This window comes from Onychomys torridus, chromosome 6 (assembly GCF_903995425.1).
Source record: "Onychomys torridus chromosome 6, mOncTor1.1, whole genome shotgun sequence".
Lineage (NCBI taxonomy): Eukaryota > Metazoa > Chordata > Mammalia > Rodentia > Cricetidae > Onychomys > Onychomys torridus.
In genome coordinates, this window is record NC_050448.1 from 61,712,547 (window position 1) to 61,739,928 (window position 27,382).

The 27,382-nt window shown below is 45.7% G+C and overlaps 1 protein-coding gene across 1 annotated transcript in view; it reads left to right on the top strand.

Moving 5' to 3' along the window:
- The window catches only part of Tmem154 (transmembrane protein 154), a 40,868-nt gene extending 21,765 nt beyond the window's left edge, over window positions 1-19,103 (top strand). Inside the window, exons 4-7 of the mRNA XM_036190682.1 lie at window positions 3,382-3,409; window positions 4,350-4,435; window positions 6,429-6,486; window positions 16,968-19,103. Coding sequence (XP_036046575.1) covers window positions 3,382-3,409; window positions 4,350-4,435; window positions 6,429-6,486; window positions 16,968-16,983 — 188 coding nt within the window. The 3' untranslated portion in view covers window positions 16,984-19,103. The remainder of the gene's footprint in view (window positions 1-3,381; window positions 3,410-4,349; window positions 4,436-6,428; window positions 6,487-16,967) is intronic.
- The last annotated feature ends 8,279 nt before the right edge of the window (window positions 19,104-27,382 follow it).

The window sequence follows — 27,382 nt, forward strand, 5'->3', positions numbered from 1 at the left end:
AGAGGACTCTGAGAGGCCACAGTAGAGTTCAAGGTGCTCCACAGAGGACTGAGAGGCCAAAGCTGGGAACCTGACCGGTCCACAAAGACTTTCTGCAGGATAAAATCGAAGTGCAGGTTGGAGTTCTGCTGCTGGAGATACTGCCACAGAGTCAGGCTGCAGGGTCAGAGTTGAGCGGCCCAACTGAGGTGCAGGGGAGGCGGTGAAGGTAAAGGGCAGGGCAGGGTCTAGGATGGACAGATGGACAGACAGACAGCAATTCTATGAGGCTCTATCTGTAGTTCTCTGCCTATCAGTTCCTTCTTTCTGTCTCTCTGTCTGTCTCTCTCTGTCTTTGTCTCTTACACACACAGGACACACACACACACACACACTATACACACACACACACACACACACACACACACACACACACGAGTGGTCAGATGACAGTTGGGTAGAGGAGTTGCGGTCACAATGTCAACCATCCAGTTTTTGTAGTTCAGCTGAGAAACTTCAGCAGCCTGGTGTGTCAGGAAAACCTCAGGCCCAGTTTTCCTTCTATGGCTTAATCCACCCAAGTGCAGCTACAGTCTCAACTTACTTTGATAAATTTACCCAGTGGCACCCTTTTTTAATAAGTTATTTTTCATTGTGTGCCGTATGGGTAGTCCTGGATAGGTGATGCCCTTCCCAGGACCACCCAGGTCCACAGTCATCCTCCACCTCAAAACGAAGGCAAGTTCCTCTTGCAAAAATGTAATCTCTGAGGGAAAGACAGTCTGGGGGAAGAAAGTCCTCACTGTTTTAGACAGCCTAGAGTAAGGTAGGGTGGGTCATGCTTTTCTCAGCGTTGTCTTGATGTGCTAGGTGTCTCTCAAAGAACTGCTGCGAAGTATGGGCAGGAAGTCTTCCCTTAGAACAGGCCATGGCTCCCCGATGCCTGGCCCTGCTCAGTGAGTCTCCTGCTCAGTCAGGAAAGTCAGAAAAGCAGGTGGCCAGAGCCCCCTGGGGCTCCTTCCCTCAGCCACTGTGCCAACGATCCCACTGTCCATGGTACAGAAAGAAGAGGAGCTGGCGAGGGTCTCGTCAAGATACGTGACTGGAAAGGAGAGAGACAAGGGGGAGGGAGGCCATGACATAGCAGGCTGGAAAGGGACAAAGTGGAACCCGAGGGGTGGGTGCACTGAGTCGGTGGCTATTAATAAAGCGATGTAGGCCATGTGGAGTGGAGCAGACAGGACCTGATTGCTGAGGACAAGTAATTGGTCTCCCCCTGGCTTAATGCTCCGCTCTTGTCCTCTCTCCCAGATGTGTTTCTGTTGCCATGGTGGCTGGGGCAGAGGTAATGGCCCTGGCGCAGGGAAGATGAGGCCACAGAAGGCTTTTTGCTCTTTTAATACTGATTACAGAGCTTCTCATTTGGTGTATCTGGAGCACTTTGGTAATGGATTTTTAAACTTTTCCATCATCTGCATGCAGGTCAGCTCCCGCTCACCTCCACGCCAGTGGGGAGCCCAGATTAGAGAAGGAAATCTGTGCTCACGGTGGGGCCGTGGAGTCACGTGCTCTCTGAGAAATGAGTGGGGAAGCTAGTAAGCAGGGAAAGGGGGCTTGGTCGGAAGTGGAGGGTGATGGGGTGGGGGGTTCTCTACAGGGTTCAGTCCCCAAGCACTGCAGAAACCAGGAGTTTCTGCTTATAATGCCTGTGCAAGAGGCTCAGAAGTTCAAGGTCAACCTCAACTATATAGCAAATTTGAGGCCAGCCTGAACTATGTGAGATGCCCCCCATCTCAAACAACCACCACAAGACTGTAGGCACAAAACGTGTAAGATGAAGTCATCCCACCCTTACCTCAGCTTCTGGAGAGTCAAGAATTACAGGAAGCTTCAGATTCTATTCAGGGGAGGAAGACAGACCCACAGTGCCCTCAAGGCAAGCAGTGATGGCATGAAACCCACACCTGCACCAGCCCTCCTGGATTAGCCATGCCGCTGAAGCTTGCCAACCAGCAAGATATACCAGCTGTGCCACCCTGAGCTCAGTTCCAGCTGCCTGCTGGCTGTGTTTCCTCGCTGATGACTGTACTTCGGCAGGCTAGACACAAGGTGGCCTCTGATTGTCCGGGTCAGGAGCATCTGACCTATCTGGGGACCCCGACAAAGATTTGCCTTCCAAAGCATCTGTCTTGTTCACAGTGCACCTACTTGCTGATTCCCTTCTCAGGGGATGTTGGTCTCCCTACCAAACTAAACAGAGTTCACTTGGGCCAGGCAACAGGCTATGATCCTTGCCACCTGTTCATCTGGGGTCTAATCCGCATTAGAGCTGTTTTGTCAAATGGTACCTGACTCTCACCCCGATCAGCAGCCATCGAAAACAAGCTGGTTGGAAGTCCCACTATTATAATAATGATAGGTCCCAAAGATCAGATGTGAATTTCACTCCATTGCTAGACAACTGAGATTAAAACCTGTTCATCTGTCTAGTGAATATTTACTAGGCGTTTGTTAGGAGCTGTGCTAGCAGGATGGGGGCTGGGGCATGCCACAATGAACAAGGCAGATGCTATCCTGGCCCTTTGGGGGCTGTGCTCTAGTGGGAGAGCCAGACGAAAGAGAATCAAGCAGATGGTCTAACAGGTGAGAAACTGGCCAGTACTGTGAAGGAAGCAAGTGAAATGCAGAGCCGGGGACCAATGGGACAGATGGACCTTCCTGAAATAGAGGTGGGGATGACTGACTGAGAAGTGGAGCGATCCAGCCATTCAAAGAGCAGGGTGAAGAGGACTTTCAAAGGCATCCCTTGATGGAGTCGCCCATGTGGTGTTCAGAATGGTGTGTCATAAGGACATGATGCTGGAACATTATTTTATGGAAGGGAATCAGGAATCAAACCCTTGATTTTGTTTGTTTGTTTTAACACTTCCTTTCTTTCCTAACCATGCTTTTCCTCTTCACATGGATGCAAAAATAATAAGGAAGGTGAGCACTCTCGGGGAGCACCCACCTCTAAAGAAATCAGAGTCCGTGGTTCTGTGGGGATTTGGATCTGGTTTCCCTGTAGCGGACTGCACTGTGTGACTTGGAGGCTAATAACTGCTCCTTTAGAAGTGTGATTCACGGGCCTCAAGGTGCCTCAGTGGGTAAAGGCCTTGAGTTTGACCTCTGGACCTTACATGGTAGAAGGGGAAAACCAACTTCCACAGATTGTCCCCTTCTCTGCACTCAAGTGCTGTGGGTCGCCCGCCGTGCACAAAACAGATACAGTGAAAACCAGTTTTTAAAAATGTGGTTACTTGATGCTCTCTCCTTCCCATTGCAAAGGAGACTAGGGGTTGTTGTCGTAAATCCCGGCAGGTGACCAGAGCTGGTGTGATTCCTGTATCTGTTCTCTTTCAGATGAACCAGTTGGTGAAAACCTGAAAGTGTGAGTGAGCCCTCCCTGCCCGTCCTCAGTTCCCCTGCGGTGTGGGCAAGAGTAGTGGGAGGTGGGGGTCCTTGGTGGTTTCTCTTGTGGCTAGTACCTCTGGACTTCGACAGCCCCCATTGTCACAAGGGAGATGTATCTTAGCCTCCAAACCTTACCCAGTATTCTCTGCTGTTGTCACCTGCCAGAAAAGGGTTTTCGTCTGGCTGCTACCAGGGCCAAATGCATGGCAGTTAAAGATTCTGGCCCCAGGCGAACACCAAAAACACCTAGTGATGCCTCTCCTGCCCGTCCCATCAGCTCCCTGGAAGTAGACACTACCTGCTTCATCTCCCAGTGCCACGCCCACAGTGCGTTCAGAACTGGGGTCTTTCCTCTCCGGCTCCATCCGTCCTGACCAGAGCTTTTGCCCCTATCTATGCCCTTGAAGCCTGGGAGATGGGACCAGGACATTTTTTTTTTTTTTTTTTTTTTTTTTGAGAGCTGCAGCCCCATCCCTCCTAATTAGAGAAGCCTGGGCATTGAAGGAGACCAGATGAAAGTACCCTGATGGCTGGCCTCTTGATCTGGGTCATTGATCAAAACTCCAAGAAAAGAGAAGCAACAGTCGGCAAGACCGGGAAGCTAAACGAGGCAGCCACTGAGCACCCTGGCAACCGCGTCTTCCGTCTCCAAGGAGCCGCTTCTCCTTCAGTCTACTCCAGGCCCCTGTGCCATTCAGCCCAGCCTTAGTGACAGATCAGGATTTCTTGCAGACTTCGTCTTTCTTCCTGTTTGTTTGATATGCCTTTGAAATGGCACTAACCCTGGGCTGGACTGGGGCATCAGAGGCTGAATCGCGTTCTTTCTAACTAGGCAATGTTCTAGACTCTTCCCCAGATGAAATGCAGCCTATAGGGCTTGTTCTTTTTTAAAGCACGTATTTCTGCTCTCCGTCTAGCCCTATTTTTGAAGAGGACACGCCCTCTGTTATGGAAATAGAGATGGAAGAGCTTGATAAATGGATGAGCAGCATGACGAGGAACGGTACGTGGAAACCCGAGTATTTGTCTGCCTCTCTGGCGATGGAAGGCTGGAAGGCTCCCCCTGCCTTCGAAGTCATTCTCTATCCGGCACGGGGTCTGCATGGTCCTTAGATGTCCAGTTTAATCGTAACCATTGTATTGTTGTTACCATTTGTTTTTAATTTGTGTACACATGCTACACATGCTCAGAAAGCAACAATTAACAGCACCATCTCCCCTTGAAAAGTCCCATTTCAACTTGTACACAAGGTGTGTGTGTGTGTGTGTGTGTGTGTGTGTGTGTGTGTGTGTGCATGTGTGTGAGTGTGTGTGTGTGTGTGTGTGTGTGTGTGGTGCTGGGAATCCAACCTAGCCTCTCACATGCTAGACACGTGCTTTATCACTAAGCTGCATCCCCAGCCTTCATCCTTTTCTTCAGAGTTGGAAATCTGATATCAAATTATCTGGGGGAGGAAATCTGTCATGACCTTGTATTTTCTTGAATTTAGAGGCGTTCAATCTGTATGTGGTTTTACAACTTCATCAAGCGCATTTTACATGAATCACTCTCCCATACAAAAGGTGTGAGAGCTGTGTGCCTATTTAATTAGATAAAAATAAAACAGTCTTAGTAGCCGAATGGTCAACAAATGGTGACCAATGGGAATGGCATCTGACAAGAGGACCCGAGAACAGCTCTAGTCTGTAGATAGTTCCGTCAGACAGGACCACTGTAGAAATAGGGTGTTTCCAAACAACGGTTTTCAAGTCTTTAAAATGGAAACAGGCGTGTGTTCTTTAAACATCAATACATTTTTCTTAATGCTCACATGAAATTGATAAAAATCCATGATTTATATTACCATGCTATTTGTATTTGTATGTGTTCCATTTGTGGTGTGTGTGTGTGTGTGTGTGTGTGTGTGTGTGTGTGCAGGTGTGTGCAGAGGAAAACATCTGGTGCTGCCCTTTAACACACTCCATTTATATTCCTTTGAGAATTTTTCACTGAACCTGGAGCCTGCTGCTTTTTGGTTAGACAGATGGGCAGCAGGATATCTCTGCCCATATGTTCCTCCTGCATACATGTGTGCACGTGAACACACACACACACACATACACATGTACACTGTGAGTGGACTTGTGGGCATGTACAGCCACACTGAGGTTTTTACATGGGTGCTGGGGATTTGAACTCAAGTGCTGAATGCTTGTGCACTAAGTAAACATTCTCACCTACTGGATGATCTCTCCAGTTCAATCATTTGTATTTTTAAAAACAGATTTATTTAGTTATCTACTAACTTATTTATGTGAATGTATGTTCACATTTGTGTGCAAGTAAGAGCATTTGTGCATATGCATGATGGCCAGAAGAGGGTGTTGAATGTCCAATGAGAAACCCTGCCTCAAAAAATAAGGTGAAGAGCCATAGATGAGGATACCCAATGCTAAACTCTGGCCTCCACATGAGCATACATGAATGTGCATATGACATCCCAGAAATAACACGAGAGAGAGAGAGAGAGAGAGAGAGAGAGAGAGAGAGAGAGAGAGAGAGAGAGAGAGAGACTGTGTATGTGATAAAGTAGAAAGTAGCTCCCTGGGAGAAGGTGATCACTCCCCACTTTCCTGATGCCTCTGCTATAAAGTTGTTCTGTAGACACTTCAGCACCTGAAGCACAGCCATTTTATTCCTGTGTCTAGCCTTCAAGAGGCGTATTCTGGCTTTCAGTGGGCTTCAGGGGACCAGCTGAGCAAGCGATGATTAATGGTGCCCTTTTCAACAGGGGCTCAGAACATCGCAGTCTTGTATCTGTGTGAATCCTGCTCTTTACCGTTTCAAGAGCCCCAGCATCATTAATCTTTGAACCTCTAGAACTCCCTAGTGGGGTCGTTTCTTCACAGGTATAGTCCTGTGCACAGAGGGTATAGTCCATGCTCGACTGTGTCAGTTTTGTGGGTAGAAAAGGCAATTGTTGTGACTAACGTGAGTTTGTTTTCTTCTGTCTCAGCCGACTATGAAGGTTTACCTACTTTGAAGGAAGAAAAGGAACCAAATCTCAGCCCAAGGTATGTCTGGTTTCTCTCAGAGGTCAGGTAGAACAGAAGAGGACCACAGCCACAGCACAGCATTTACTCACTTTCTCTATGCCTAAAAATATGTCTGTTTACATGGAAGAATGTGTGGTCAGGAAGCATGTTCTGGAAAATACAAACTATCCCAGTAGCTCTTTATCCTTAGATATAAATTGGTATTGACATGCCCTTGACGTTTCAAAGAGACATCATGGAGCTGGCTTCCGTTTTAGTCCTAAAATTTGCTGATTATAGTACATTGAATCGTGAGGTTATTTGCCGTGGATAGATAGATGTTTGGTGAGGAAACAGGTGGAGAGGACATCCCCAAAGGAGGTGGCTTTCAATAATTGTGACTAGGAGGACTCTTTTAAAAAAACCAAGCCAACAAAGAAAGAACCCTAACCCACTAAGTCGGGATTCCTATTAGAGAGAAATTAAATGAAATTTAAAATTATATTCAAAAAAAGAAAGAAAGAAAGAAAGAAAGAAAAAAGAAAGAAAAGAAAAAGAAAAAATATTCCATTCTGCCACTAGGTGGCTCTGCTTGATAGAAAATTTGAGTGCCTTGGGGCCAGGGGTAATTTATTAGCCCTGGATGGTATCATTTAAATGATACCATCTTTGTGAGGAGGGAAATTAGTGAGTGTGTGGGATTTGTGATTAGAGAATTGTTTGTTCAGTATGTGAACAAAGCTAGAAGGATTTAAAGAGGGGACTTGCTCTTCAGAGCATGACTATGATTTGGGGAGGGGTCACCAGGTTATCTGCTGGGGTGACAAAGATGACCTGACAGCAGAGATGTTGAGCTGCGATGGTAATGGGGCGCTTGCATTAAAACATACAGAATGAAGCTTGAGAGTGTGGTGAATAACCAAGAATACACAAGTTATCGATTCACTTGTCCTAGAGGCTTCTGGAATGCAGTCACGTGTCACCAGGCTGTCCCCGAGGCCACAGCGCTGAAAGTAACAATGTTCTTAGGTTTTCCTTTGGGGTATTTGTCTCAGCCTTTATTCCACTAGAATCCCGGTACGTTACCTAATAATACACCATCCTGCATCTGTCTTAGTCACGGACTGACACAGTCCTATACAGGCCAGCCTCAGCCCTGACCCGGAAGTCCATGTTTAGAGATTAAGTCCAGTTACCTCTTGGGGTATTTATATGTTCCAATTCATCTCTAGTTCAGAAAATACCCTACCTCACTTAAATGCTAGAAACAAGAAGACAAAAGAAAGAAAAATAATGCCATCATTACTTGACAAGGGGCATTAGAGAGGAATCTTTTCCACATAGCTTAACCTTCTCCTAACGAGACGGTGCATAGGCCAGTACAGATCACCCTCAAACTCCGTTAACATTTTTGCTGCACCCTCAGTGTTGAGAAGTGGCAGTAGTTCTGTGCACCTGAATCTCACTCTGAAATTACTGATGTCACTGAAGAAACCTGCCCTTACAGAACTGTATGCTAATGAAATCTTATTAAAAATCTTGTTTGTTTTTTTTTTTAAATATAGAGAGGTTGGTTTCGAAATAAACTGCCTATAAGACAAAAAGGTCCTTATCTGTCTGAAGAGTTGTTCTATATGAACTGATCATTTTGCAAGTGAGTATCCAGAATCCTCTGTGGGCCTGGAACCATCTGGCTCCTGCCAGGGCTTCACCCCATTCCCTGTCTGGGCAGCCAGCACTGGAGTTCTAGACTGGCCAGTCTCAGCTCTTGATCACATCCCTTCTAGTGACTTCCACAGGCATGTGATGATGAATGCAGAATGAATTTACAGGGACTGTCACATGCCCTTAGTCGTCACTCATTCACAGCCCAGCTCATCATCAACACCTCCCCACAGGTGACACATTATTACAATTGCTATGTCACCATCAAGTAACTGTTGGCACTGACCCCTGAGACATCCCACTCATCGGGTGACCTTAATGCTCCAGAAAGTAGGGGACAGCAAATACGTAGGGGATTTAATGGATGCCACACTGTCCATCCTCTTGATGAATGAAGACTTCTGGAATCCTCTTTGGATGTCAGACGTCCTCTGGATTCTGGGAAAGGGCAGCCTGTCAGAGTCCCTCCCAGCCCTTGACTTGCCCTGTTCTCACTGACTGCACTGTTCTATGCCCCTTCCATGCTCTTCCCCCTTCTCTCCTTCCTTCTTTCTCTCTTCCCTTATCCCTCCATCTCTGCCTCTTTCATGAGTTGGGGTCTAACTATGCAGCCCAGGCTGGCCTTGGGCTCATAATCTTGCTGCCTCAGCTTTCAGAGTATTGGGATGATGGAAGTATTGACACAGATTGACATTTTAAGTATATATATACATACATATAGACAAAATAATAGATGCCATTATATTTTCATATATCCATATATTATACTTTGATCAAATTTTCCATTACTATTTCTAAACTCTTTACCTCAGAGTGGACATTTTACTTGAATTATGGAATCAAATTTCTGGTCTAGGAGTCTAAGAATGGAACCCTGGACCTTGTCCCTGCTAGCTAGGCTGGAGTTCTGCTACTGTGCAGATGCTCAGCTCCCAAACAGGATTTTTAGTAAGGACCTGCTATGTACAAAATATGTCAAGACCTTTGCAGTAAGGTTGTCATGTTTAAAAAACAATGATAGGAAAAGACAACAAAGGAGTTTGGGGGAGAAGTTCTCTATTCTTATTTTTCCCACCTAAGTGGACTTTCCCCATAATCCCCAGTTACATGGCTTGCACCAGACAGAGGAATCCTTTCACAGTATTCAGAGCATTGGAGGAGGACAGGGGTAGCGGTAGCCCAGAGTTGAGAGACTTTTATCACCAATGATGTTAGGCTTTGCCAACACATGATGTTAAGAACAGGTCTGTTTGGTGGGTTTTATAATCAGCTGTTCAAAGTCTCTAGAGAAAGCACACTTCTCCATTGTCTGACCCCACCTGTCCCACACCCCCTCTCAAATGCCACTAGATAGAGGTACAACCCAGACAGAGTCCACCTGGTCCTGGCTAGCCAGCCTCTGCCTTTCTCCTGGGTTGTTTCTAGTCAGACATTCAGTGCCTCTGTCTGCACCTCAGACTGCATGAGTTCAGCCAGGGAGGGGCAAATGTAACCAAGTGCCTGTGGTCTGCTCCCCATCTCTCTCCACAGGAGGAGAGTTTATATTGTGCAACCATGCAGAGAAGGGTACTGGGAAATGTCTGTGGCCCCTCCAGTGTTTCCTTTGGTAGTTTCTGCCCTCTTTCCCTGTCTAGTCCCTTTAAAAAAAAATCATTAAAAGGGGCTGGAGAGATGACTTGGTGGTTAAGAGCACTGACTGCTCTTCCAGAGGACCCGGGTTCAATTCCCAGCACCCACATGGCAGCTCACAACTGTCAGTAACTCCAGTTTCAGGGGAACACAATACCCATGGCAAAACACCAATGCATATAAAATAAAAATAAATAAAATTTTTAAAAGATTTAACAAATTTATTAGAAGTATCCTTCAAATCAGCAAACATTAAGAGTGAACTAGCCAGGTATAGTCACACATGCTTTTAATACCAGTACTTGAGAGGCAGAGGCAGTCGGAGGAAGGCAGATCTTTAAGTTCGAGGTTAGCTTGGTCTACAGAGCAAGTGCCAGGACAACCAGAGCTACACAGAGAAACCTTGTCTCAGAAAAAAAAAAAAAAAAAAGTGAACTAGTTTTGCTCAAATCTAGGTTCAGTATCACAAGGGATATAAGTAATAGTTTGTGCCCTCCAGTCAGGTACCCAGAATGACATTGTTAAAAACAGGTGCTGTGTGCATATGCGTGCATGCGTGCGCTCGTGTGTGTGTGTGTGTGTGTGTGTGTGTGTGTGTGTGTGTGTGTGTGTGTGTGTACCGGATTATGTCTCCACAGCAGGCACGATCTCTGTGTCTTGGGCTGATTCTAAGCCTCTTCTCAGTAACTCCACCCAGGCCAGGCCTCTGTCGGAAAGAAGAACTTGATGAGAAAGGAGCTTGATTTAATTGTTACGTGACTTTGTGCCAAACTGAACTCTATACTCTCTGAAACTGAGTCAGAGCATCATGACCTTCGAAGGGCTTAGTGATGGCACATTGCCATCTTCAGAGATGGCTGCATTAGCTGTGGCCGTAACTCAGCATGGCTGCAAGGTAGATGGGTCAGGAGGACGGGATGACCGTCCAGTCTGGACAAACGGAGTCGCAGCTATGAGGTGAGGTACTGGAGCTGAATCTGCCCTCATTCTGCTGGCAGCGTGCCAACTAAGTGCCTTCTTGAATATTGTTTAACGGTTTGTCCTTCTGTTCCTGTGTATGCCGTGGAAAGGTGTTCCATGTTCTTCACATGTTTATGTAACACCCCAAGACAAATTACTCATTAATGCTGCTGTCAGAAATAAGTTGCTAAAACTGCACGTGTGCGCATCATGGCAAACAGGGAAGGTTCAAAGAGGAGCCACTGTTGTGTTGGTTGCAGCTCAGTGGCAGCTCGCCAAGGTATTTTTAACAGGGAACTCCAGGATTTGCTAGAGTTAAAAATGCATGGCTTATTTGATCATTTCCCAGAGATGATGGATAACCAGAGGCAGCAGGGAGCTCATTGAACTAAATAAAAGAATGGGCCTATGATGGGGGACCACCTGGGTCATTGTGCTGAGACTGCAGGTGGGGGGCGTGGAGGGCTGGGGGGCCAGTGAGGGGCTGAGGGGGGAGGCTGCTGACTCACTCACTGGCCTGGTGGACATGGCACCATATGAAACACCAGGAGGGCAAATGCTGTCTGGAAATGGCCTGGTGTCTCAGCAAAGCAGAAGCAGCTTATGTCTATGTTGGGTCTGTGTTGTCCCAGAATGATGTTCCAGAGGTCATGAGCACTCCTGCTTTGGAGGAGTTAAGTAAATGACACCACTAAGCAAAATGCTTCTCCTTAGAAATTTAAAGTGTGCTTCTGCAGACATTTTCTTAAAGCCTTTGAGTGTTTGAGGCAATGTTCCAGATAACTAGCAAACATTCGCCAGTGCCCAGTCTGCAGAATAAGCATTACCAGTAGGCATGTATCTAAGTGGCAGGCCTGTAACATGGGGTTTCACCTGAGTCTCAATCTCTCTCTCTCTCTCTCTCTCTCTCTCTCTCTCTCTCTCTCTCTCTCTCTCTTCTTTGAGTATATGGTACTCAGGACTGAGGCCAGAGCCTCCCTCATGCTTTCCCTCTGAGCTACACCTCAACCCCTCATTTATGCTTTACAACAACCCTGTAAGCTATATAATTATTAGGTGTGTTTTGCAGATGAGTTCAGACAAGGGTATTAAAGCTAAGAAAGGTTAACTTGCCCATGGTCACACAGCAAGGAAGTAACTGGGCCCTGATCCAAACTTGAGTGTTTCTTTCTATGTTAAGGATCCACTTGTTAGTGTACCCCAACATTGTAATTATCATAAAAGCCACCGCCAAATGGGAACCACCCAGCACTGACACCTACAACAAGATGCATGGAACTATAGTTTTAAAGGTTCGAACACTTAGTTACTGGAACAGGAGAGGGTACAGTAGGTGGGAGAGGGTACAGTGGGTAAATGTTCTTGATTTTGAGCATGAGAACCTAAGCTTGGATCCAAGCACACACCATAAATCATCTGGGTGTGATCCCACACTTGACTTTAACCCTGGAACTGTGGGGACAGAAGCAGGAGAACTGTCATGGAGTTGCTAGCTGGCAGCCTAGCTTCACACTCATGGAGAGACACTGTCTTAAGAGAGTAAGGACAGTGTGACAGGGAGTGACAGACAGGACACCCAACACCCTCTTCCAACTTACACACGCCAAGCACCTACATTCACCAACATAAAAGCACACACATACATACATGGCCCCCCATATGTACAAATTTATTTACTTATTATTTAATTTATTACTTGATGCTGGGGATTGAACTCAGAAACTCTCACATGCTAAGCATATGCTTTACTGCTGAGTTAAACCTTCGGTCCTTTTACTGAGGGACGTAAAAGAGTTGACCAGATGGAAGCCATAGTGTGCTGCTAAATCAAAGACGAATGAAGGGACTCTAACCAGCCTGGGCCTGGCAAACACGGCTCTGGCAGGCCGTGCCCCTCTCCCCATCCCCTCTGCCTTGCTAAAAACCATTAGAGGACATTCCTAAAGCTAGCCACCAAGGTCTATTCCCATATTTGGTCACTTCCTCCTCTTAAGCCTGAATACTAAGGTCCAGCTCCCAAAGTATTGAAGTCCACCAATCAAAAGTTGCCTTTGGCTCACCTAATTAACATGCCCAATTAAAATTAAACACCTCATCTTGGAGTTTCTCCTTTTACCTTTATAAACCGCCATTTTCCCATGTGCCACATCTGTCTCCTCTCCATCCAGAGGCAGTCCTTTCTTCCCCGGGACAAAGACTCCTGCCCCGTCTCTCCTTTGTTCCCTTCCCCTTCTCCCTCATCCTCTGTCTCCTGTCTTTGTATCTTGTTCTCTACCCTTTGCTCCCCTGGGGCAAATAAATCTCCTGTATGCTGAGAACTTGGTCTTAGGGGTCCTGAGCTGATACTTTTCATTTCAACGAGAATGTGAAGTTATCATTTCAAATTCAGCCCTATCTCTTCCAAGTCCCGGTGCATATTTCATTTGGAAACGTGACTGTGCACAGATAGCCAGGATGTGAGCTAGGACAGGATGCCAGAAAACTCACAGGGAACACAATATGTTTAACATTGTATCCCTGGAACCAGGTAGGAATCCTTAATGGAGAGCTGGATGTGATCGCTCATACCTGTAATCAGCACTCTGGAAGCTGACGCAGGAAGATCACTGTAAGTTCAAGGATAATCTGGCCTACAGAGTAGAACCCTGTTTGGAAAAGAAGCAAAACAAAATAAAAGCCTGGCATGGGGGTACATGCCTGCAATCCTAACACTTGGGAGGCAGAGGCAGGAGGATCACACAAGTTGAAGGTTAGCCTGGTTTAAAGAGCGAGTTCTAAGCATCCAGGCTAAAGTTGGGTACTAACATTCTTAGGAGGTGTGAACAGCATCTACCCGCTCCAGATAGGGAACTTGATGATAAACCAAAGTAAGGATACCACAAGAGTCCAAACTTGTGAACCAATGAGTTTTGTTAGGGTTATTTATAGGAGTAGAAATGACTCAAAAACAGCTGTGACATGGGTGACATCTCCCAAAAGCTGGGAACCTAGCACGCACTGCACAGCCTGTAGGCAGCTCAACAGATTGGAGTGTGGCTGGTCTGAGTGTCTTCCCGTGTCCTTTCTGCTTTACAAGCTTGAGGAGGGAGGGGCCTAGTGAATCTGGTCAGTTTGGGGGACTTCCTGAAGCTTTTGTTAACATTCAGTCTTGATAAGCTTCCCTGCAAGATGTACTGTTTCACCTCCCTCTGGACCAGCCTGCTGTCTCCCTTCCCTTTAACGTGGTAGGTCTTAACTGGCTTTCCTCCTAGATGGAAGGGTGTTTTGTTTGTTTGGTTTTGGTTTTGGTTTTGGTTTTCCGAGACAGGGTTTCTCTGTGTAGTTTTGGTACCTGTCCTGGATCTCACTCTGTAGACCAGGCTGGCTGGCCTCGAACTCACAGAGATCCACCTGCCTCTACCACTCGAGTGCTGGGATTAAAGGCATGCACCACCACCGCCCAGCAAGATGGAAGATTTTTTTGTTGTTGTTTTGTTTTGTTTTGAGCTGGGGATCGAACCCAGGGCCTTATGCTTGCTAGGCGAGCACTGTACCACTGAGCTAAATCCCCAACCCCTAAGATGGAAGGTTTTAATCTCAGAAGAAATTGCTACAGAACAGCCACAGAGTGAGACCCCGACTCAAAAAAAATTGTATCAAAAATTAAAAACTGGAAATGTTTTTGCAGTTATAGATAATGAGTCAAATTATTCTTACTATCTGAACCAATAGAAAGATAACTGACCTATTTTAAATATGAACAAATTTTATCAATAAGTAATTTAGCTAGAGAAGACATTGAAATTGCCAATAAATGTTTGAAAAAGTATATTCTTCTTAGTATTAAAAAATAAACAAAAGCATAGTGAAGTAAATATAATAGCTTTCTCACCTAGAAGAAGGACCATTTACCAAGGGGCCTGGAGCCATCTGAAATTCCTCTTGCAGAGACTTACTGCAAAGGGAATGATTGGAAGTGTTCATAAAAGTTAAAAATTAGAAGTAGCCTAAAGAATTAATTATAATAAGCATTGGTTAGAGACAACTTTTATTGTTGGTTTGATAATCTTTTCCTAGTTGTCCTTCCTTCCTTCCTTCCTTCCTTCCTTCCTTCCTTCCTTTTTTTCTTTCTTTCTTTAGTACTGGAGATTTAATTTAAGGCTTCAGCATATGCCAGCCAAACACTCTACTATTGTATTACATTCCTAAGCCTCAATTAAAACATATCTAATGGGTTAATGGGAGGCTATGTAGCTACTAAAATGGGAGAGGAGGGGGAGATGGGGGAGGTCTGAATCTGTAGGTTGTTGTGCTAGGAATTGAACCTGCTGTGTACTGGGAAGAGCTCCACCACTGAGCCATACCCCACCCTGTGTGACCAGGACTGGGAAAAATAGATTCCAGAACAATGTACATATTAAGATCCTATTTTTGAACAAAGGAGAAAATACCTTTAGAACAGAAAAATATTTGAAAGAATAAGTGCCAAAGTATTAGCTATAGTGAAGTTTCTGGTGTTTTTATTCTATGTTTTGGGTGGTAGGCTTGCTGGAAGTGGAACCCAGGACCTTTCACATGGTAACTAAGCATTCTACCACTGAGCTACATCCCTGGCCCTGTATTTTCCATTTTTTTTTTTAAACCATGAACATGGACTGGTTTTTCAGTAATTTTGAAAGCCATTTCTGCTAAAACCGTCGGACAGAGCTCAGTGTTGCAGATGAAAGAGGGTCTTGCTGGAACAGGCCATAAAGGAAAAGATGCAGTCTGGGGGCTTCGGCTCCACAGAGATGGTCGTCTGGCCCTTAGCTATACTGTCTTGGTACCTCCCTGTTTCCAAGGAATGAAGCCTCACTCGCCGACTTTGAGGTTTTCAGAGTGACATAATCAAAGGTTTGTTGGTATTGGTAATCAAACCCAGGGCCTGGAGAGTACATGTGGCAAACAAGCTGTCTGTCACTGAATTATACCCCTAGAGGGGGGAAAATCTCCTTCACTGTCCACATTTAATGCGCTTTGTGTTATAGAAGCCATTTCTCTGTTTATTCCCTGCATCAGTGCATTGGATACAATTCTGCCCTCCTCTCCTCTCCATTTTCTATACTTCCCTTGTTTCCACAGCTTACACACACACACACACACACACACACACACACACACACACACAGAGAGAGAGAGAGAGAGAGAGAGAGAGAGAGAGAGAGAGAGAGCTACGTCTCTCTCCTCTGTTGTCAAGGATACACACACACACACACAGAGGGGAGGGTGCTATGTCTCTCTCCCCTGTCAAGGACACACACACACACACACTGATATATATATATACTGACTGATGACTGATCTATCATCTATTGTGGCTGTTTTGTTTGTTTTTCTGACAGTCTCACTGTGTCCCAGGCTGTAGTTGCTGGGACTACAGGTGTATGCCTTGGCTAACACATGATGCTTTACTGAGCATCTGTAGGACCAGTCAGAAGGCTGCAGTAGACTGCACCTACCCGAGAGCCAGGGAGAGAGAGAGCACAGCTCTTCACTGTGCTCATGCATGCTCTTCCTTGGAGACAGAGTTGACTGACCATAGAGATGCATTAGAATGTGAGTAGAGAGGACACCAAACCCAGAGGAGAAGCAGGAAGCAAGTAGCCGGGCTCCACCTGCTCTCCAGGACAGGCAAGTGGAGCCCCTGCCACACTGGGAAAAAGCTGTGAAGTCAGATATTGGACAAAGATAGCCAAACTAGAAACAAACAAAAAGGCATGAATTAGCCAACAGCATGGTCATGTTCAAATACTATGTCTCTAATTTATAATCATTCATACCCCAAGATACCCATGGCAGAATTCTAAATGGTGCAGAGAACATGCCCTAGCCCCTCTATGGGCCTGACAAGATGCACGGTTGAAAATAAGCCAGGACCACAAACTCTTGAGGGAAAACAACACATGTGTGTTTTGTTTGTTTGTTTGTTTGTTTTTGAAAAGACATTTGGCATGTGTTCACAGGGAATGGGATTAGATTTAATTAAAGGAGAGAACCTCCAACTCCATCTGGTTCTCTCCTGTCACTGGGGAGGGATTTAGGAGAGCTAGGGATTGTCTCTTGGTGTACATGGATTTCCTCTTCAACAATGGAATATAAAATTCAAATTGCCCCTTATTTGGGAAATCGTAAGATACACAGTGCTGGCTTTCGGATTGTTTAGACTCACCTCTGCAATCCGGGGATCACCTTTCCCTTGATGCTTGGAAATGAGCTATTGTTCTGTTCTGTATTTCTTTCTTTTCCAGTGACAACGAATCCTAAATCTGAGCAGTGTTGATGTTTTCCAAGAGCACGCTCCCTGAGGACACTTGCTGGGCCTGCCGAGGGAAGATGAAGAGGAGATGGGTTGAATTAATTTCAAATCAGTGTAGACACAAGAAGCTTTTACTGCTTCTCCCACCAGCCCTCTTCAGAAGACGACATCATGGACTTGGAGGAAGGAAGGACTGAAGTCCTCAGAAAGGGTCTGGCTTCCCGCCATCCCGCTCAGGGTGCAGGAGCGCTGAGGCGCTGGCTTCTACTCAGTGGCTGTCCCTCCTCACTGCCTTCTCCCTCATTCTGATCACCCTTAATTCGCCGTCACTGCTCTGCTTCACCCCTGAGGAGGGTTCAAATCAGGAAGCTGGTCTTCTTCCAGGTCACCTCACTATCTAACTAACTATCTCATTATTCATGTCCTCTGACGGTCAACCCCATTCATCTGGGGACTTTTCTCGTGTTACGTTGTGCAATGGAAAAGACACCAAACAAAGCCAAGTCGTTCAGAGCCACACCATCCCAGGGAGTTGTTAAGCTTGTTTCTTACCTGCTAAGAAAACATAGCAAGAAAGTGCACAGTCCTCATGGGACATCCTTGGGTGGCTTGTAGACACACACTCAGCCACACTCAGCCACCTCTCAGTCACTGTGGAAACTTTGTGGAAGAAACAGCAATCTTTAAAGGGAGAAGCAACATTTTCCTTCTCTGCTAAGATCATCTCCACTTGCAACATCTCGAAGCTGCAGTTCCCAGCTTGTCTCACCCCACAGGCCTGGCCTGTGCTGTGCAGGTATGGGGCATGGAATGCATCCTTCTGCATCATGGAGATCTTCAAGGCTGAACAAGATATAGCTGTCCCCGTGGCAGCTGTACCTCGCTGTCCTCTCCGGTCTCTCCTGCAGGATACAGCCCTTCCTGTAGGTCTGGGGAGAGTCCCCAATCCTCAACACAGCACTCTGAGGTGGCTATCAGGCCATGAGAGAAGACATTCTACATGAGATTACTTGACATCCATGTGCTAAAAACATTGGAGCAAAATGCAGAATGAACCTCTTCTCTATCACGTCAGTCCTATTTAGTCCTTAGCTTTCTAATTCTGACCTCAGGAAGGCCATCTAGCAAATCAAGTCCTCAGCTCTCCTGGGATGCTTGGTATTTTATTCCAGGAAAGAAACAGAATGAAAATTTTATTCTGCAACCCACGTATAAACCAAGGGGAGATGAAGTTAACGGAACTTTCTGCTGCTGACTTTGGGGTCTGTGTTTGAAAGGCCGCCTTGACGCTCCATGGAGTGCCTTCTGCCTCCCTGGGGCCCCTCTATCATGCTCTTACCTTCCAAGCTATGCAGATCATTTTATAGACAGAGCTGCAGGCTAGGGTGGTTTCTCGATGCAGTGAAAGACAACTCTGGTTGCATTGAATCCCGGCTCTCCCACTGTCCTGGGCCTGTGCAATGCTCTGACAGAAGACAGTGTTCCACAGTGCATCCTCAACAGGTTTGCTTGTCATGTTCCCAGCATTCTCCCTGACACACCCGAGTCCCTGCCCCAGTGGGCACCCACAGTCAATTTATCATCTTCTCTGATTCTCAGACGTTCACCCAGCAGATGCCGTCTTCTGAGTCATCACCTCTTGTCTGCTCTTCCGCCCCTGACTGTTACTGTAAATCTGTCTCTCTCTCTCTCTGAAAAGCCTAGTTCCCTCTTCCTTGGATTGTCTAAGACCCTTGCTGACTACCCAGGCCTTTGACCTTGATCTAATCCTGTCCAAAATCAGACTTCAGAAGTTCCCAGGAGTGTCTAAGGTCTTGGACTGTTACTTTGGATACAGCAGTGTTTCATGAGATGATAATGAAATTCTCACTCAATATGCTTAAATAACCTCTCAGACTCCCAAAGAAACAAATTCACCAGCATGATGTTGAGTTTACCTCTGTGTGGACTTCTGCAGCTGCACAGAGCACAAGAACTTTCTACAAAGTTAGTTTGCTCTGGCGAGACTCAGTTTAACCCTAGGAGCCTGAATCTTTTTTATTACTGTACAGTTGGAGCACAGCAGATGTAGATGACAATTCCAAGAATTCTTTTTTTTACCTTTCTAAAGATTTATTTACTTATGTATCTGAGTGCTCTGTTTGCATGTATGCCTGCATGACAGAAGAGGGCATCAGATCCCCATTATATGGTTATGAGCCACCATGTGGTTGCTGGGAATTGAACTCAGGACCTTTGCAAGGGTAGCCAGAGCTTTTGACCACTAAGCCATCTCTCCATCCCTCCAAGAATTCTTAAAACAAAATATCTTTTGCATTATTAGTAGAAAAAAACATCAATTTGTTCTGGCTGGATAGCCAATCAGAACAAATCAGATTCTAAAATAAAGATGGGCAGAGAACCTATCTTAGTTGGTGGATTGTTTGCCCAGCAAACATAAAGCCCTGGATTCAATCCCTCTCATTGCATAAACTCAGTGTGGCTGCAGGAAGATTGTTCCTCCAAGCTCAAGGTCACTGTCAGCCACATAGTGAGTTTGTACTCAGCCTGGAATATGTAAGACCCTGACTCAAAAATAAAAAACTAAACAAAAAATGTTTTAAAGAGACATGCTTTGGTGTATTTTTCAAGCAAAGTGGGTTGATAACATTGCCTGGCAGAATTCCTTTGGAAACTTGTTTCAATAAATACATAAAAACCTCCATTTGTGACTCTTTAAAAGAAAAATAACTGCTATTGAATTTGTTCTTCGACAATTTCCTATATGTATGAAGTACATTCTGATCACTGTAACCCTCACCCTCTCTAATCCCCTTCCCACCCATCACTCTCCCCACATGTCTCCTTTCCACATGATATGCCTTTTAGTTTGGTTTTGAGACACATTGAGTTTAACTGGGGTTGTCTGTGGGGCCCAGGGTTTGGAACTAGTGGGCTCCTAAGTGAGTATACAACTGAAGACAATGACTGTGCCTCCCCAGGGATCCATCAGTAGCCAACAGTTTTCCAATCTGTGACTGCCTGGTGATGGGCTGTCTTGTGTAGGCAGTCACAGCCACTGTGAGGTTATGGCTGCAACTGCTGTGCCCAGCCAAAAGAGACAGATTTCACAGCCCTCTCTCTATCTGCCGGCTCTTACAGCTGCAAAGATTCTTGAGCTCTCAATCTGAAGGGGGCGGTGTTTAACCTGGAGTATCTTTAGAAACAAATGTTACTCCTATCCTTAATCTGAGAGGCTTCTTTCTCTTTGTGGTGAATGTCAGTGAATGCAGAGACCCACGGCTGTTCAGGGTGCTGAGAACGAGTGACAGCTGAGTGCTCCACCCTAAACAGGCCATTTGCAGTGTCAGGACGTCTCTCTCCAAGAGGGCATTCGTATTCATATGCATGGACACAGTCTGGATCAAGCTTGGCCTCCATGGGTGGCACGTTCCTTTGACTTTCAGAGCTCTAGCAATGGAAATAATACCAATACAACTGGAAATCTGGAAAAAAAACCCAAAAAAACCCAATACCTCAGTGTGATCTCGCAATTGGGTTATATAAGATAACAATTTACACCATCTCTGGAAAAAGACCTTTTGTTGAGTAAACAAAATGCGGGTGCTAATTTCATCTCCTGTCAGAATTATTGCAAACTCTGAGCCTTGTGGAGTGATAAGACATGATTTCCCACTGGGAAGACAATGCTGAAGTCATCATTGTGGGGGAAACATTGACATTTTATACTGAATTCAATTAACACATGTGACTTTTTCCACATTCTGAAGACATTCAGGGTGCATTCTGGAGTTTTCTTTTAATAGCTACAACAAGCAGCTAGGAACAGCTTCCCTTATAGACACGTTTCTACAACCACAAAGGCCAGAAGGAAACCTGTAGCCCATTGGGGACTGGCATCTGTCTAACCTGGATATCCTAAACAACCAGTTACCTGGGTCCTTTATCTTTTCAAATATCCCTTTGACATTGCTTTGGCACTGTGTTGTCTGGTACCGAAATCCGGTTTCCCTCTTCTTGAGATGTACTGCTTCTAGGTACCTGGTGTTTCGCTTTGGGTTGTTGTTGGTCCCACCACTTTTCTCAATCATATGCCATTCTCCTGAGGTGGTAACCAATATAACTGTACAAAACCACGACCTCTGTACACCTCCAAACTCTGAAGTGTGTTGAGAAATTAAATACACACACCAAAGTGCTCGGTATTGTGTGAGATTAGAAGTGTGATTCCGAATGTCCAACACAACCAAAGGGGCCTGTGTTTCTTTATGATTAGACTGGAACAGGTGCAGGACTCAGGCGGACGCACACCTCTCAGCCCATCTCATACCGCTTTCCTCAGCCTTCACTGCTCTGTAAGTGGACATGTGAACGGTACCCACGCACACTCTTCCCTTTCCCTTCTTGGGTTCCCAGGTGAAGAGTGGCCGATGTGCAGCCGCCATGAAGAATGATCATTGTGCTGTTCTCAGATGAAATCTCTGAATTATAAAATAGTGTCAGAGGCATGAAGACCGCATGATTAAAAGGCCAGCTTTTGAAATCATGAGGATTGTGGGCATTCAGCAAGCAAAAAAAAAAAAAAAAAGTAGTACTTCAGTAATAATTTAACACTTCAGTATATGTCCACATACATCTTGAACTTACGGTTAACTAAAAAATGCTGTGTTCAGCTCTTTCCTTCTACAAGCAGTTAAATTGTTTCTCTAGGAGGTCAGTTAGGTCAGATGACCATAGGTAAGAGATATGCCTTGCCTGCCTCTGTCCTAGCAATGAACAGTTAGGTTGCTGCCCTTATGTGAGAATTGTCCAGTGCCAATGAGATGGCTGGGGAGTGGGTAACAGCCCTTGACACCAGCCCTGACAATCTGAGTTCTGTTTCTGGGACCCACATGTGGGAGGAGGTTCAGGACTGACTCCTGAGAGTTGTTCTCTGACTTCCACATGTGTACCATGGTACACACACACACACACACACACACACACACACACACACGCATGTACATAAAATGTAAACAAGAAGTGCTTTTGTGTACAGGATTGTCCACTTGGAGAAAACTGGTTCAGGGCAAAGTGCTTGCCCAGCATGAGCAAGGCCAGAGGACCCATCCCAGCAGGAACGGTAGCAAGGACAGAGGAACTGGCCCATCGCTGCTGATTAGAACCGATTTGCAAAGCCATCCAGGTTTTAAGACTAATTGAAATGAGGTCTTCTCTTGTCTTACATGTCAGAACAATACATGATAATACTTCTCATGTTTTGCAGTTTTATCAGGGCCGAGAATACACGTGTGTACGTGTGGGAATTATTCTTTTCTCAGGTTCATTTTTAAAACTTTATTTTAGTTTATGTGTATGAGTGTTTTGCCAACACCTTTGTCTGTGCACTGTCTACGAAGTGCCCACAGACACCAGAAGTGGGTATCAGGTCCTCTAGAACCAGAATTACAGACAGTTGTCAGCTATCATGTGGGTGCTGGGGATCAAACCTGGGTCCTCTTGAAAGGCATCCAACACTCTTAGCCACGGAGCCATCTCTCCAGCATCTTTAGGGATGTTTAAACATAAAAGTGAATTAAAACGCATGGATTTGTATACCAAATTGCTCATTCAGCAGTGATAGGTTGAAAGGAGTTTCTAAGTTAATTTAAGAATGGAGAACTGTGAAATAGGAGAAGGGATGCTTGTCACGACATTGCTTCCATACCCACTGATGGATATCAACATACATGTTTACAAAACGTGTTGCTTGCAAAAATAAAGGGCTTATTGTGCATCTTGCTAAGGAAAATTCATGTAATTTTGTGGCTGTAAAAGGAACGGTTACCCTCAGGATTGCACTGCTTTAATCCACATAACTCCTTAAATAAATGAAACAATCCCAATCCCGAACATTCTTTTGCAACCAAATCTGCTTTATGCAAAGTCATCTAGCCCCCAAACTGAGTTCTCTACATCTCTGTAAGATAACATTGTTCTTGTCTTTATCCTTCCTTTCTGAACAGTTTCGCATGAATGGATGAACCTTGTTTATGGGAATGTAATTTAAAATATTTTTAATAAAGTCAAACGAATCCTGGGGATTAAACTTCCCCCCTTCTTAATGATGAACTGTTCTTCATGGCGTTCATTCTGACCTCGTCTTCCCTGCCTTGGCCTTGAACCTGAATGAGACTGAATGGACAAATTCAGAACACAGGGGTGAGATGAAGAGATGCTGAATGGGACGCAGGCACAAAGACCAACAGAGCATCGACAAACAGTGAGCGGGAAGAATCCTCCCACAGTTCAATCAGTTACGCATCCGTCCACCCCAACAGACCCTCGAGTTGCGTTTCCTCCCTATCTCCACCAGACGCTAGTCAGCAATGTAACAGGTCAGCCTGAAGATGGCTGGATCCAAACAGCAGACAGTTCTACAGTGAAGAGAAAGGACCAGGACAGAGTCACGGTCTTGATGAAACTTCACTTTCTTACAAAGTAAGCTTAGTCTATACTACTAGAGGCAAATTAAATTGTTTCCCAGGCTGGTGCAATGCTAGGTACTTAAAAACACTTGTCCATCTTGCAGAAGAACTGTCTTCTGTTTCCATTGTCTATACCAGTTGGCCCACAACTGCCTATAATTCCAATTCGAGGGGATCCAATGCTTTCTTCTGACCTTTGCAGACACCTGCACATATGTGGTGCACATGCATACATCCAGATACACATGCATCAATAAAATCTTAAAACAAGCAAATTGTTTCTCACACATGAAAGATGAGTCTAATTATCAAAAATCTAGATCCTTCTAAGTATCTCACCTTCTGCAGTGCAAGACATCCATCCTCTGGGCTGCTCATGTGCTGACAGGATGGCCTGGAGCTCCAGTCACAAGGAGACAGAAGGAACTGGTCCAAGGGAGAGCCTCCCAAGCAGGTCAGCAGCTGTTAGAGAGCCTGTGTCCCAACGCAGTGAAGCAACTCCTCCCACACCTCTCTGGCCAACCAGTCTGCGAGGTGGTTAGGCACAGAGGACTCTGTGTCTGTGGATTATGGCCAACAGTAGAGGGTTGTGTTTCTTGGAGCAGGTGTCTGATGAGATAAGAGTCCTGGCTGGGAGGTGTTAAGCACTCAATATAAATCATCTCACTTCAGTCATCATCATACTGTTTGTAAGGCCACTTAAAGAACCCACAAGCTCAGCTTTGAAACACCTGCTTCTCACTTGAGTTTTAAACACTATATTATATTGTGCTTTTTTTCCCCCAACAGTTAACAGTAGGACAATGGTTATCAGTCTAATCACTGACACATACAGGACACACCCTGAAATAAGTACCAGAGGTTGTGGGGATGCCATAGAGAAAAGGCAGAACTCCAGACCTAGAAGTGTTAAATCATATTACCCAGGCTGGGTGGTGGCAGCACACACCTTTAATGCTAGCACTCAGGAGGCAGAGGCAGGCAGATCTCTGAGTTTGAGGCTAGCCTGGTCAATACAGCAAGTTCTAGGAAAGCCAGGGCTATCCAAAGAAACCTATCTTTAATAATAATAATAATAATAATAATAATAATAATAATAATAATAACTAAAAATAAATAAGTAAATAAACCATGCTATACAGACAGCCTCAACTTAGAACAACAGTGATAACCACAAAATCTAATTCCTGGGGGCTGAGAGGAGTGGGTAAGAGCACTTGCTGCTCAAGTGTGAGGGCTTGGGTTCAGATCCTAGTACCCATGGTCATGTATACCTGTAACCCAGCACAGTGTGGGGCGCAGACAGGAGGGTTACTGGGACTTGCTGGCCACTGACCCAGCTCTGGGTTCAGTGAGATGGTTTCAGGGGAATAAAGTGGTAAGAGATACCTGATCCCTCCTCCTCCTGCACACCTGGACACATGTGCATATAACACACACACACACACACACACACACACACACCATACTTACACAAATACATGCACACATGCATGTGCCTGCACACACACGTACACACACACACACACAGAAAGAGAGAGAGAGAGAGAGAGAGAGAGAGAGAGAGAGAGAGAAAGAGAGAGAGAGAGAGAGGGAGGGAGAGAACAAACTAACAAACCCCATTTCTTGAACCTAGACACTATTAGGAGTATGGAAATGAGGGAGAAAACAAATGCCCACTTCCAAGAACGGAAGGAAGGAAGACATTGGGTGCAATGGAAAGGCATGCCAAGGCACTCTCAGGAACGGGTGTTCAGTGTGAGAATCTGCAAGAATTTAAGTAGTGTAAACTAGCATCTCTTTCAAAGTCACAGTTTGGCTTTTAGAGCCGCCAAGCCTGGCTTGTGCATAGACTTGTGGAAAGCAAAGCTTCATCCGGGCTTCAGGTGCCCTGCCTCTTTAGCATTCATACTAAATCTGCCATCCCAAGACAGAAAAGCTCAGTTGGTTTCGGGTTTCGGTCACCTGATACTGCTTAACCAGCCACCTCAAAACCCGGCGACTCAGAGTAACAGTGGGTTCTTTTGCTCACAGATGTGGGGTTCAGTGAAGATGGTTCCTCTTCCACACAGGATCAGCTGAGCAGCTCACTTGGGGCTGCAGGCTGCACCCTCAGATGCCTTACTCACATGGCTGACTCTTGGGTAGAAACCCAGCCAGGGCCTTGGTCCTGCCACACAGGGATTTCCATGCCCTACTGTGTGTCTTCAGATTGTGGCTCCTGGATTCCAAGAGCAAGTATCTCAAGAGAACAATGTGGAAGTGTGTATACATGTTAACACTAGTCTTGTGGTATGGCCTCTTCCATACTGTATTGAGGTAGCTACAGAGCCTTACACAGGTTCAAAGAAGAGAAGACATGAGCCAGGACCAGTCAGTGAGAGGAGCGTTAAGGTCATGTTGAGAGAAAAGTAAGCATGTATGTGTATGTGGGGAGGGGGGGGGGGTCATTGCCAGCATCTGGGAGAATGTAATCTACCCAAACTGGTGTGTCCTTATGCAGCCTGTAGGAAAGCCATGAGTTAAACTTTTGCCGAGAGTCAGGGTTATTTGACCTCCCAGGAGCCCAGCGCCTATCTGGTTGTCTTTGGCTTGGACCTTGTTTCCTATCCCAATAACAATCTGCTCCAAGTGGTAGAACTAGTTTCACCAATTGCACGAGGCACGAACCACGGCACGGAAGGGCTTGCGGGTGAATGAGCCACAGAACTGCGCACCCCTCTCGGCACAGAAGGCCCCCTGTGCTGAGGATTACACAAGGCACCTCAAGGGTAGGATCAAGTCTTAGTGGCCTCTGTGTCTTGAAAGGTGCGTGGCAGAGGGGCTCCCAACAACTGTATGAACCCAGTGCCTTACACGCAGAGTCTGTGTTAGTTCCTGAGGACCCAGGCAGCCTTTGTCTGTGATGACCGACACCAGTCTGGCATTGCTCCGTATCTCCATTTTCTCCTATTTCTTGGTTATCATTTTCCTTATCTTCCATTTGGATCCTGAAACCATTCCTTTTTTTTAAATTAAATTTTTAAATTTATTTTACATACCATCACAGTATCCCCTCCCTCCTCTCCTCCTGTTCCCTCCCCCCACCTCCTTTCTACACTTCCCCGCCTCCACCACCCACTCCTCAGAAAGAGTAAGGCCTCCATTAACAATTCGTGGCACATCAAGTTGAGGCAGGACCAAGCTCCTCCCACTGCATTAAGGCTAAGTGAGGCATCCCACCATAGGGAATAGGTTCCAAAAAGCCAGCTCAAGTGCCAGGGACAGATCCTGATCCCACTGCTAGGGGCCCCACAAACAACCAAGCTACACAACTATCACCCACATGCAGAGGGCCTAGGTTGGTCCCCTGCAGGCTCCATAGCTCCAGGTCCCAGGAGCTCCGGTCATCTGTCTCTGTGGGCTAAAACCATTCTTTATCTCACTGTTAAGTTGTTGGTTGGTTCTCTCCTATCTTGTAGGTCCAGGGATCAAACTCAGGTCATCAGGCCTGGCATCAATTATCTTTTCCTGGTGAGCCATCTGCCAGGCCCTGTCTTTCCCTTTTCTTTTTATCTTTCTTATTTTTATATTTGAGACAGTCTTGTCATGTAGACCAGGCTGGTGTGGTTGATTTGCTATGTAGAACCAGGTCAGCCTTAAATTTGCAGAGACCTTTTTGCCTCTGCCTCCTGAGTGTTGGAATTACAGGTGGGTACCACCTTACCTGGATCCATTCCTTAGCTTTGTTTGTTTGTTAAGACAGGTCTCTTCTAGCCACACTGGCCTAGAACTCATCTTGTAACTGAAGTTGACCTTGAATTCCTGAGCCTTCTGTCTCTGCCTCTCGAGTGCTGGCTAGCCTGGGCTACATAGCAAGCAAGACCTTGTCTCAAAAGAACAACAATGACAATAAGAAGTCCTTTAAGTTGTTCTCAAGATGTTCTTTAGTCACTGTCAA